This window comes from Salarias fasciatus, chromosome 13 (assembly GCF_902148845.1).
Source record: "Salarias fasciatus chromosome 13, fSalaFa1.1, whole genome shotgun sequence".
In the NCBI taxonomy this organism is placed as follows: Eukaryota; Metazoa; Chordata; class Actinopteri; order Blenniiformes; family Blenniidae; genus Salarias; species Salarias fasciatus.
Window position 1 is genome coordinate 11,851,285 of NC_043757.1, and position 12,332 is coordinate 11,863,616.

Here is a 12,332-nt window from a genome sequence, read left to right on the forward strand (position 1 = left end):
ATAGCATCTCCACAATAAAGCAGTGACAAAAGAGCGGCGGGGGACGAATGAATCATTCAGAGATTATGAGTCCATTGACAAAACGAAATGAGAGTGAATCTCGCCCTGATAGCTTTTGCTTTTTCTTCAAAGGCCTGCAGCAGAAAGGCAAGAAAAAGCCCGGACGGTTTCATCTCTTCCCGGGGTCAATGAGCAGGAGTTCAGGAGGAGGACAAGAGGATTGCTTTTTGTTTATCTGCCCACTGAGTTACGATCGGTCGTCCTTCTTCACTCTGACTCACCCCGTCAGTCCCGACATCCCAGATGTGAGCTCCTCCAACAGACGACAGCGACTACAGATGACTGGAGCCAGAGTCACTCTGTTCACTGTTCAATTATTTAGGTTAGACTAATCACAAAGGGTTGTGTTTTGCAGCAAAACCAGACATTTGTTTGTGTCTTTATTTTTTTAACGTTACCTCTTAAGGGATAAGGGCACCGATATTTAATTACACAGGTCTTCCTGACTGACCAAAGAGATCTTTTATTTCACATTAAACACTCCAACGCCGACACAAAGACCTTTGAAATATTCCTATTTACAGACCCTCTTCCCTCAGCGACCTTTAAAATAACTAGTGATTGCCAAATGGAACTGGTCCCTGGTGACATTTTCAGACCCAAATTCATTGATCTCTGTTAGAAAATTCCCTCTTTGAATATTTATTTGGTCAAATGGTTTTCAAAGTGTGTGTCGGCGTCGGAGAGCCTCTCGGGGATCGGCGCAGCAGCAGGAAAGATCAGGGTCAGAGGGGGAACCTTTGCCCAGCTTCCTTTTTATCATGAGGTCTGCTTAAAAATGAAAAGAAGGGGAGGGAAAAACGATTAGCTATTTCATCAAAATCCATAATTTTATGGCTCCATTCATTGTAATTGTATCGGGGTTCAAATTAGAATGGATAAAAAGAGTTTACCTGCAGAATCATAAGTACAATTGCGACCGTCAAAAACTACATATAAAGACTCACTGGATATTTGTAAAACAACAACAGTTCAACATTAACACACTGAAAATCTCTGATTTAAATCCAAAAAAACTCCCCTCAGATAAATATTTCAAAGAAAGAACAACATCTGTTTGCAGCTGACGCATCACCGACAACTGTATTTTCCACACAAAGATAAATCCTCGAAATAAACTAAATCTGACAGCATGCGGAGTCAAAGATGTGAAATTCTACCAAACATCCAAAAGGAAGAAATGTCCTCCATCTGTCTATCTGTGCCAGTTCCCTACCCAGGAGGAGATTCTCTGTCACACACATTAATTCTCACACCGACTGATTCAAAACAATAAAAACACCACAATTTTATCCTCTAAGTGCAAATATGCTTACATATAAGCTTCACTAATATATTCAGCATTTTCACCTCGTGCGCCTTCCTGCTGTGCAGTCAGATTTGAGAAATTGCTCCTTCTCTTCACACATAAACAAACTCGAAGGCGAAATGCACCCAGACGATATTGTTTAATCTGTCTCTCTGCTCATTCTTCTGTCTCGCTCAGCGGTGAGCCCCCCCCCCCCCCCACAACACCCTAAAAAACTGAATGCCACTTATTTTCCAGCCCATCTCCCGCCTGAAAAGACTGCCAACCTCTGCACCCTGCCAACGCACGCCTCTCAGCCGCTCGCTAACCTTCATTTGGCAGACAGACAATAGAGAAATTGCTCGTCCCCGCCCCCTCTGCCCTCGACGCCGTGCCTCTGAATCCTACGATGGCGAGGATGCACCCAATGAGCCGTGCCATTGTTATTTGTCTCTTCGAAAGTGGAGAGGGGGGACACACGCGCGCACACACACACACACACACACACACACACACACACACGCACGGATGTGTTAACTTACACACACATGCTCATAAATCACTCATCTGTTGGGACTCACTCTTGTAAAATCGTGAATATCTCTAAAAATGTCAGAGCTGGCCTCATCTGTCACAAAGGGTTCCCTGTATTGGCAACTGCAACTTATTACTAATAACTGGCATCCGCATCGGGGCTCTGCGCAACAAAGATTCAGACGACGTGTCGGAGCCGGAGCATCCCTCTGATGGCGGCATCCTGTTGCCCGTTTGGTATGAACTCCACCCCCGGGGGTTAATTGGTGGCAGCCGCTCGGCCCACCATCTGACAGTGGCAGGGTGTGGGCGTGCTGTGCCACTGACGGCCCAGTAATAAGAGGGAGAAGCGGGCAGGCACACTCCTTCCACAGCTCCACAGCTCCCCTGTGCCTGACTGACAGGACTGCTCTTTCTCCTCAAGGCGTCCAACGAGGAAGGATTACGAACACGCCGCACCCGTGACAAGAAGGGCCAGCGGTTCGGTCCTGCTGGCATCAGCAGAGCCTGTTCAACCACACCAGGTGGAAAACACACACCGTGGGTGCACATACTGGCTGAATAATATCCTGAACTGTACCCGTTGTGAGGCAGAGAAAGCAAAAGATCACACATTCATCACTTGAGTGTATGCAGATAAATATGACAAGGAAGCAAAATATGAACTGTTTGCTCGTTTTCTTGCTTGCTCACAGCAAGGAAAGTCTCATTTTGAGTCAGATTTTGTGGCTTTTTATGTATGGAGTTTGTATGGTCTGCATAGTGCATATGTATGGTCTGCTTTTCGCTGCAGTGTGAAAATATTGTTTTTGAGGTTTCTGAGCAGCCTGCCTCAAGTCGGAAACACAAAGATAAATGGATAGCCGTAAGAAATACAAACTTGAATGTACATTACTTAAGTATTTTAACATAGTTAAACCTTAGTGCGACATTTAACTGTGTGTACAGATCTAACTCAGGACCATCAGTTCGGTTATGATGCTCGCTTATTTTACTTTCTTAAAATCTAAAGTTTAGACACATTAGGAATAAAATATTCTCCTTCTTCCCAAGAAATAACTTACCTGAAATAAAGAGGATATTTTAAAGTGGCGAAACAAAATGAGAATTCACTCATTAAAAAAGTAAAGGGGAAAAGTAATCATCCATCCTAACATCTCAACACCAGCTGTGGAGAGGTGTTAATAATAGGGTGAAAGAGACGATAGGGACAATCGGAGGAGGTGTGATATATGTGCATGGAGGTGGTATTACATGGTGGGTGGCTTAGGAAAGGTCTGAAACACATCTTCATGTTGGAAATTCAAGACTTTGTGCGTCCACAGTGATAAAAGAGCACATATTCGGATGAGTTTCTTGATTAGATGCTCATCGCACGTCCTCAAGATTAACTAAGAGAATACTTGAGAAGTATTTTAATGATTTCTACATCAGTTAGTTTGTATCCGTCGCGCAAGATTAATGACAAAACTGAAAATCCAACAGAAGAAGGAATTCATAACACAGTGGCACAAATAGGCGAAGCGTTTCCTAATGAAACATCTCCATAATGTAGGGAAAAAAGCAGCGTGGTGCTTCTAATCTGAATAAAGCATTTTTTTTTTTGTTCTGGTGACACACTTAACAGCATCTGTGCTGCTCTAACATCCTGTTCTAGTCTTTAGCAAGGAAGAGATAATTGGTTTTTTCAACACCATCCGTCTCCACGGAGACCAGACATCTCGCCACACTAATCTGCCTCTCTCCTGCCCCTCCCTCGCCCTCCTCCCTCCCTCCTCCTCTCCTCACCTCCCATCACCACAGTCCTCCATCAACAGTGACGTACATTAGAGTTGACTGATAACATTTACAGTGGATGGTGTGTGTGTGTGTGTGTGTGTGTGTGTGTGTGTGTGTGTGTGTGTGTGTGTGTGTGTGTGTGTGTAACGGCACATTCGATCAAGTCACATATGTGTCACTGTGCCAAGCAGGAGCTGGTGGAAGCTGCCAGCGCTCGCCAAAAGTCGGGGCTGCGTTCGTACGTTTGATCTGCGTCACCTGTGCTCATACGACTGATCCACTGCGAGAGAGAAAAATCATTTCAATAACGATGAGCAGGAAAATGAGTTCGCCCAAGGAGGTGGCCTTTAATATGATTCTTCTATCAATAGTGCGATACAGTTAGATATATATAATCAAGCAGATAATCAGATGACCCTGTAATCAAGTGTCTACTGGTCGAATAGTGAGAGGAAATGTACGATAAGGTGCCGCACGCAGCTGCCTGGCTGCCTGGAGCCAATTCAACGGGAAAAAGTGTGGAAAAAGACAGGGAATTCTTGGAAAAATGTAACTGTACAAAACACAAAGCAGCCATCTGTGATCCTGACAGAGGAGGTCCAGAGGCACGCCGCCCTGCTGGGCACAGAGATCACAGCCATGTTGCTCTCTGACCATGAAGACCTCCAGCGTGCGCATCCATCAACAACAAACAGCCCTGCTCGTCTGTGACTGATTCCTGGCTCCGGTCCAGGGAAGTGACCCTGTTTCCTCAGAGAAACCTAACCTGCCCTCACATACCACAAACAGAGGCAGGGGTCCAGCAGATCCGCGGTGTCCGACAATAAATTCTTATTCCAGCTCAAAGTAAGAACAGACCACCCACCCTCTCACTTCTTCACATTAAAAAAAAAAAAAAACAAAACAAAACAAGAAGAGTGGAGAGCACAGCTCATATGGCGCACACAAAAACATTACCGGCTCCACTTAGCCATCTGTAAAATACAAATTGTTCCAAAACGCTGCACAGTAAGAGTCAATTTCATCACAGCTGCTCGGTGCTGTCTGTCTGCTGAGCTAAACACCCCTCATCTACATAAAGAAACACCAGTAGGTGTAAACTGTCGGGCGTCGACTGGCTCCCACACTTTCTGCTCGAAGAATCAGAAACTCGGCTCATCAAGTCTGACCACCCACAACACGACAGGAGCACAGACACTGCACGGACGAAAACAATGAAACAGCTTGAATAACATTAAGCTACTCTCAGGCTGCACATGCTTTTTTCTCACAGCAGACATTTTTGCTTGGACGCCGGACTTCCCGACAGTGATCACATTGAAATAAGTTATTGTTAACAACTATTTATATCCAGAGGCGAGGAAAAAAACATACCTCTTCCTCTGTTAGTTTGATTCTGTCATAGTGAAATATCTGATGCTTCCTTCTATACAATAATAATCTGCTATTTACTGTTATTTCAATTCATTCTGATTTGTTCTCAACACTTAACAAGAATAATCGTTGGCTCTACCCCTCAGATGTTCCTGCTGCTGCGCCCCCCCCGAAGCTCTCTGGTGTCCCCCAAGGGAAACCTGTACCACATTTTGAAAACCACTGTCTTACAGTGAGGGTGGGATAATATAACAAGTCTGAAAAATGGAGGTATAGAAAATTTGTGAGGAGGCGGGGAGGAGGAAGGAGACAAATCGTGCAGGTGAGAGATGGGGAAATGTGAGAAAGGGGCTCCAGGAGACAATAGAGGAAAAAGGTGTGAGTGCATGATGTGGTGGGCGATGTGGCGAGGTGCATGGGGGGAATGTTCTCCGGCGAGAGGACAACAGGGGTGACGGCTCGTTCCTCGGAGGCTGCAGCTCTGTTTGTGTCTTGTTTATAGCTGCTGTGGAACAGCGAGTCTCCATGCCTGCATGGAAAAGAGAGATAAAGATGTCGCGCGGGCTTACCTGTGCATTCTGTCCTCCAACAGCTCCATATACTTGCTCGTGTTCTCTTTCAGCTTGCTTTCTGTTGTGAGAAAAGAGCACAAAGAGGAAAAAAAACACAGCCTGTTACATGTATCATACCTGCTACTTTTCTTAACAGTGATTGGGTATCCGAGCAACAATCACAGCTCCGACACAATTAAAATTGACTTGTCATTAACTGCTGTAAAACACGGGGCTCTGGTAGGGAAAGGTAGCCGTCGAGACAGCTGGTGACGGCAACTGTGCACAGAAACTGCAACAGTACGCTTCAATACAGAGGACCAGCTGGTGCTCTCAGCAACGCAAAAGTAGAGTCTAGGAAAGATCATTCCCGTCGCTCTAAGAAGGGATGAAATCGTAGATGGCCCGAGGATAAAGGGGGATTTTATTATGGCATAGTTCCCCATATCATGCCAGATTGTCTGCAGGGCATGAAGCGGGACGGATAGCTTATGTTGCTTCCTGTGCCCTTCTGCCAGCAGCGAGCGAAGCCCGAGGAGGCAGACGGAGACCGGCTGAGTGTTCGTCAGGATGGAGAGGAGGGCGATCTGAGCACCGTTAATGAGCTCATGTATGAAACATGAGAATATGCCCCCCGCAGCAGAGGATCTTCAAACACAATAGGATGTACTTATATCAAATTGCGCCGAGTATATATGTGCACACATGCTATAATGCTCAATACGATCCCCCTTCCTCCTCCACTGTCGCACAGACGCATAAAGCCTCATAAATCTGTCCGTGCCAACATCGGCATGACGTATCGGGCGACTCAACAGGACCAGGGCTTTGGCGTACTTGGGGTCAGAGAACCTAACAGAGGTCAGAAGATAAAGTGGAGATGTCATTAAGAGAGTCAGGGATTTTTCTCCTGAAAAAATGTTTTCTTACTAAGTCGACGCTGAAAAGCTTTAGTCTGACAGAGATCCTTCATTGGTACCTTCTTAATGCCAACGAAACATTGTCGGCAACAGTCAGCTGTGAACGAAAAAAGTTGTAAGTAAATTTGCACATGTGCACAATACGTTAAGTAATTAGGATTTAGTCATTTATGTAATTTTTCTAAAGAAACACAATCAGAAATACAACGTGTGTGCATGCGTGCATTACCACGTGGCGTTTTTGTCCAAAGTGGCCAAATCTGCTCCCTCTGTGGAAAGAGGGCGGCCCAGGGAGAAGCTATCACATATCTGTTGAGCAAATCTGGTGTGCGCGGACCAGACAGCTCACTTACCACCCCTCTAATTGCTATGTGAGATCCTATCCTACCTGACAGAGTTTCCCTTGTCAGCTTCCATTCACGTTGGCGCCGTTAAGCAGCGTGCGGGGAGATAGCCACTGAATAATAAATGGGGGCATCAGGCCTGACTTTGGATGGCACCGAGCATGTACAGATGTGAGATGACAGAAGAGGCTGCGGCTCGAACAAGAGCAAGAGCCAGATTCAGAAATAATAAAAAGTGAGGGGATAGAAGGATCAAGAGGGGACACAAGGGTATTCATGGGTAACTTAATATGAGAGGGGATCAAAAAGTAATGCCTCCAGAGTCATGTTAACTTAGAAAATGAACAAATCAAAGAAAAACTTACACAGACCTGAAAGTATCCTACAAACTTGGTGATCCCAGCATTTCCTGAGAGACTCCCCCGAAAGATTGCTTTTAAGGAAAGGCCCCCCGAGTCCCCGATTTGACAAAACATTCCGGTGAAGCCAAACGCTGCTCGACACGCACGTCCCCACCAACACACTAAAAGCAGAAACTTTTAGAATGAAAGCACTGGGGAGTTTCCCAGGTCTGCTGCTGGTTCCAGAAAGTGCTTTCTTTGACATGTGCAAATCTGATTTTGACAACCTCAAAGCAGGAAAACCATAATTAAAGCCAGCTACAAAATCCAGCTTAATTTCTGACATCTGATGCTGAATTCAGTGACGTCCCAGGAATCAGAACTGAGACTACACAATATGAACAACGTGAGCGCGTAACAGACAGGAGAGTATCACGATAACAATATGGTTTGCAGTAAATACAAACACTGAGGTTTGATGTTTTAATGTGTTTTTGCTTTAAGAACAGCTTTTTTTCACATAAACAAGTGCTCTTACTCCTCCCTGTAATTGTTGCCAGTTGTAACTTTTTTTCAAATCGTGACTTTGCAGTTCCCACCAGCAGCACCTCAGAGCACAGCAGCTTGTTGGCTTCCTGTAATTTTTACTTGATTTTTGTGCTCCTGCCTTCTGTCTCTGTCCCCACCAGGTACGAAATAATGAAGTAAAGAAAGTGAATCATCAATTGTCCACACAAGATGTTTCATTTTAAAAATGATTGGATTCACAGTGTGTTTTACGTTCCATCCTCCTGTCTGGCCCAGTCTGACACCGCTTCTGTGAATAAGAGACATATTGTGCATGGAGCAGAAGGTTGAGCTGCTGCAGGTGGAAATGCGACAGCCGTCTAGAACGACCATGAACCCCTCGCACCTGCCAAACCTCGCTCAGTATGACTCAACGGTTCACCACGAATTCTTCTTTGGCCTGATTTTCGAAATCTTCTGTACCCTCAGACACATCTGGCTGCTGCAGGACGTCTTTCAATCACAGACTGCAGGTTTGATGCCCATGCGTTCATATTTAGAAGTACCCTTGAAGAAGACACTGATCCGTCCGCCGGGACCAGTGTGGGACTTGAGCACCTTGCGTGGCAGATTGTGTGAGCATGTGTGTGAATGGGTTAATGTGACTAACAACGCAAAGTGCTCTGGACCTGCTGAAGCAGTGAAAAAGCTCTATTGAACTGAAATCCATTTAGAAACGTGTTATATATCACACAGCCCAGCTCGCAGCAGAAACGTCCAGAAGTGTAAAGTCATGGGTCAGCTGGTAAAACTACACATAGTTGGCTGGATTCAGTATTTGCCTTGGCAACGGTGGAAATGCATCTTTCCCTTCGCTCATGTCTGTAGGCAGAGAGAAATCAGAGCAACATCCTGCGGCCATGCCAACCAGTGGCACAACTAAAGAACCTCTTTGGGCGTGACGGATGAAAATAATCTCCTCTTTCTAGGACGGGACAAGACATCAAGCAGCCGGGCCTCCTCCTGCGCGGAGTGGAATGAGAGCACTGGGCGATATTAGCGCTTCCTGTAAGTCTGCGGGAGGCGGCTGTCGCTGGCAGGCCACGCGAATGAAATCGCCACTAAAAATCCTATAAAGAAGAGAGCCGTTCTGTGGCTCCGCGCTACAGGCAGCAGTATATTTAGTGTTCAGGGAACTTCACAAAGGCGTGCGTGGAGTCTGCATTGGAAATTCATGAGCTGAACCTCTCTACACGCCAGTGATCTCAGCGGGCGTTAAACATCACTGATTGCTGCCAAGGACCCCGGCTAAAATCGAAGAGCCCGTTCATTCATAACACAAGCGGAACTGAGACACTGTGGAAAAAATGAGGAGAAAATGTCACTGAGTGTTAAAGGAAGCCTATTTTCTATTCCATCAAAATATCCCAATATAATGAATTACTCTGGTGACAAAGTAATTACTTCTGCTAAATAGATGTAATGTTGATAAAAAAAAAAAATTAAAAAAAAAAAAAGATGAATGGAATGATTAGAATCAGTGATGCAGAAGACAAAACAAATGAAGCGGCCACACTGCAGCGCCGATGAGCAATTCCTGATGATGAAGTTATGGACTTTAATGAGCCTTCAGAAGTTAACGCCGGCAAGGTGCTCGGGGGTCGCTTCTGCATCGCGAGCACTGGAACAGCTCTCTAATTGAAAGTGAATAATGCAGCGATTCCTTCACACCTTGTAACAATGAAAGCTCGCAACATCTGTGAACTCTTTCTGTTGTCAAACAAATGAGAAGCGGCTCGGCGCTGACAGAGAGCCGGCGTCATGAAAGCCCGCCTATAATAAGGCGGAAGAGAAATCGTGTGTCTTTGTAATGGAGTTGAAGGCGCCGGCTGTGATTAATGCGTTTAAGCTGGGCTTGGGCTGCTTGAGTGCACCGCAGGTAACGCAAACGCACAGTCAGCATATGCGGGCGTTCACACTGTATGGATGTACGCGGGCGTAACAGGAGCAAAGCTGACGGCGGAAGAGGGACGGGCTGATATCAGACAGGCGCTCAATTCAATAACCCATGATGCTCGAGCTGGAAGATCACAAAGCGTGGCTGTACACAGATGGCGGCTGGCATCGTGTAACATATTGTGGGGTTACGCACGAATGCGCAACAAAAAGAATCATTTGACAAAAAAAATTGGCTGTGTGTAAAGTCTGTGTCGGTGTTGTGTATGTATATTTCAGCTCTGATTGCTGAATCGCTCTGCTGAAATCTTAAGACACTCACACTGTCATTATAACTCAAGTCGAACTGTGTAAACAGAGCTTGTTTAAAAAGGCTCAACTCTGAATCCACCGCTGCAGGCTGCAAAACATCATCTTTTTTTCCCCCTTTAGAACTAAATGAATCACTGGGAGGCCTAACAAAGAGGAACTCATCCAGAGTGGGGAATCATGAAAACTGTCAAATGCTCAACACTTCACCTGCTCTCAAGCTGGATCCTTCAAACATCTTATTCCCTTCTTCCTCTGGGAACTCCGAGTTAATATATTATCCACAAAGAGGCATCTGCAAAGAGGTGACCACAGGGCATTACAATGAAAAGACTAGACAAAGAATATACAATAAAATCACAAGAAAAAAAAAAAGTCAACCTTTTTAATACAAAATATATTCGAATGCCATCAAATATTCTGTATAATTAAGAAAAGCAGAGTTAAAGAATGAATGTTAGTTTTTACATGTTGAAACCTGAATCATACATTTGACATAAAAAAGACCTAAAGCTGAGTAATCAAAGAAACATGTCAACTTGTTCGTCCGTTGATCTCCTTTTTATCTTTTTCTCTCCGACGATGCTGTGAAGCCCACCGGCGGAAAGCTGCCACATCCATCTGCATCTGCAGGGGATTTCATCAGGTATGAGGAGTTTTTCCTTTCCTCTCTCACCTCTATTTGCTCAAGTTGAATTGGATGTTTCAGCCTGTGCATTTCAGTGAAATATAGAATGATTTGACTTGTTTTATAAACAAAACTCAAACAAAACAAAACTCAAACCTGAACTTGGTGAAGCTGGCTTGGATGGACTGTAATCCTCTAAATTTATCAGGCATATGAATCATCATGTTTTCCTTTAACTTGTCCAGTCCAAATAAAAACAAGTAGGGCTGCATATGGTCTGTCAATTATAATGAAGCCAACAATCCTGGAATAAATTCCAGCAAGTAATCCTTCCTTACTTGATTTGTTATGCATTCTAATATTTCTTGCTTTGTGCTTTTCTGGTGTATTTCATGTGTCTTGTCAGTCCCCTGTTGTATTCCGCTTTGAGCTTTGTCTTGTCAAGTTTGTCGAGCTCTGCTTCCTTCCATCTCTGTACTTTGTCAAGAATATTTATCATAACTGAAGAGATTGCAAAAGCTCAAAGGCTAAAAAATGTAAACTAATGTTAGCATATCAATGCTGTGCAGCAATCAGCCAACATAAAAAAAGACTCTTTTTTTAAGAAGTAGTGTGAAAAAGGGAGACTGATTGATGCGGCATGATTGTCATGTCTCCTCCTCCACATTTCTTACGACAGTTTGCACTGCTGAAAATCCACCGAGGAATTACATTTTCAGCAGGAAAAAAAAAAAAAAATTATCATTGCAAAAACTTCAGAGACAAAAACCATAAAAATCCTCCGTGGACCACTTAACCAATGCGGCGCTCTCAATCATTCAGATGCTCTTTAGGAGAAGAGCTGCCACACGTTCCATCATGTTCTCAACAGAAGCACCCTGAGAGAGGGAAAGTCATGAATAAATCATAGATGACCTCGACTTCACTATTGGCACTCCAGTATGAGAAAATTGCATTTGTTTAATAACACAGAGTGACAGCGTTCTGATGTACACTCCTGCTGGAATGGTGCAGTACAGTTTAGTGGAAACAAGCCTCAGAATTTACAGCGAGAGCTTCATGTAGAGATAATGAATGGAAAATAAAAATAAAAATAATAAATAAGTGAATGCAGCTGCCGTCTACACAACAGACAGGAAAATTACCTGCATGGTTCGGAATATAAGCGTAGCGTTAACTAACCATTGGGAGAATCCTTGGATGAAAGCAGTGAAGCTGGAGCCGTGGCTCTCCTCACTCCTGGGGGTCATTTTCTCTTCTTATACGGCTCTTCAATTATTTATTTGTAAAATTGGTATCGCTGGAGATCTCTTTCAGGGACAAAATTATACTCTCAGTGGGGAATCAAACCTCGGGCTAAAGCGGCCTCGGTATTCATCAACACTCGTGCCAATAGCAATTAGAGACATAATGGCTCCCAGGCCAGAGAGCCCCACACCGCCGAGTCCTGGGAGCTGAGACACTCGACAAGCTGAAGCTGCATAATTTAACTGAATGCATACATGTGGATTTTGTCACGTGCCAACGTCGCTTTGGAGCTCCTGTTTTCGCAAACAGGTGCATTGTTTTCTGATATTAGAAGTATAAAAAGTGTCACTGGAAATGTTTCAGAAAGCAAAAGAGAGGCCATCTTGACATCGAATTAGGCCGTCATTTCCAATCCCCTCCAGCAAAGGAAATGGTAATGTGCTGTTTGTGGGCTATCAGTTTCCAGCCCGTGTGTGCCAGCCCCTTATTACCA

The 12,332-nt window shown here is 44.5% G+C and overlaps 1 protein-coding gene across 1 annotated transcript in view; it reads right to left on the reverse strand.

Moving 5' to 3' along the window:
* disc1 (DISC1 scaffold protein) overlaps nucleotides 1-12,332 on the reverse strand; it is a 45,910-nt gene that overhangs the window by 11,523 nt on the left and 22,055 nt on the right. Inside the window, exon 10 of the mRNA XM_030106468.1 lies at nucleotides 5,605-5,665. Coding sequence (XP_029962328.1) covers nucleotides 5,605-5,665 — 61 coding nt within the window. The remainder of the gene's footprint in view (nucleotides 1-5,604; nucleotides 5,666-12,332) is intronic.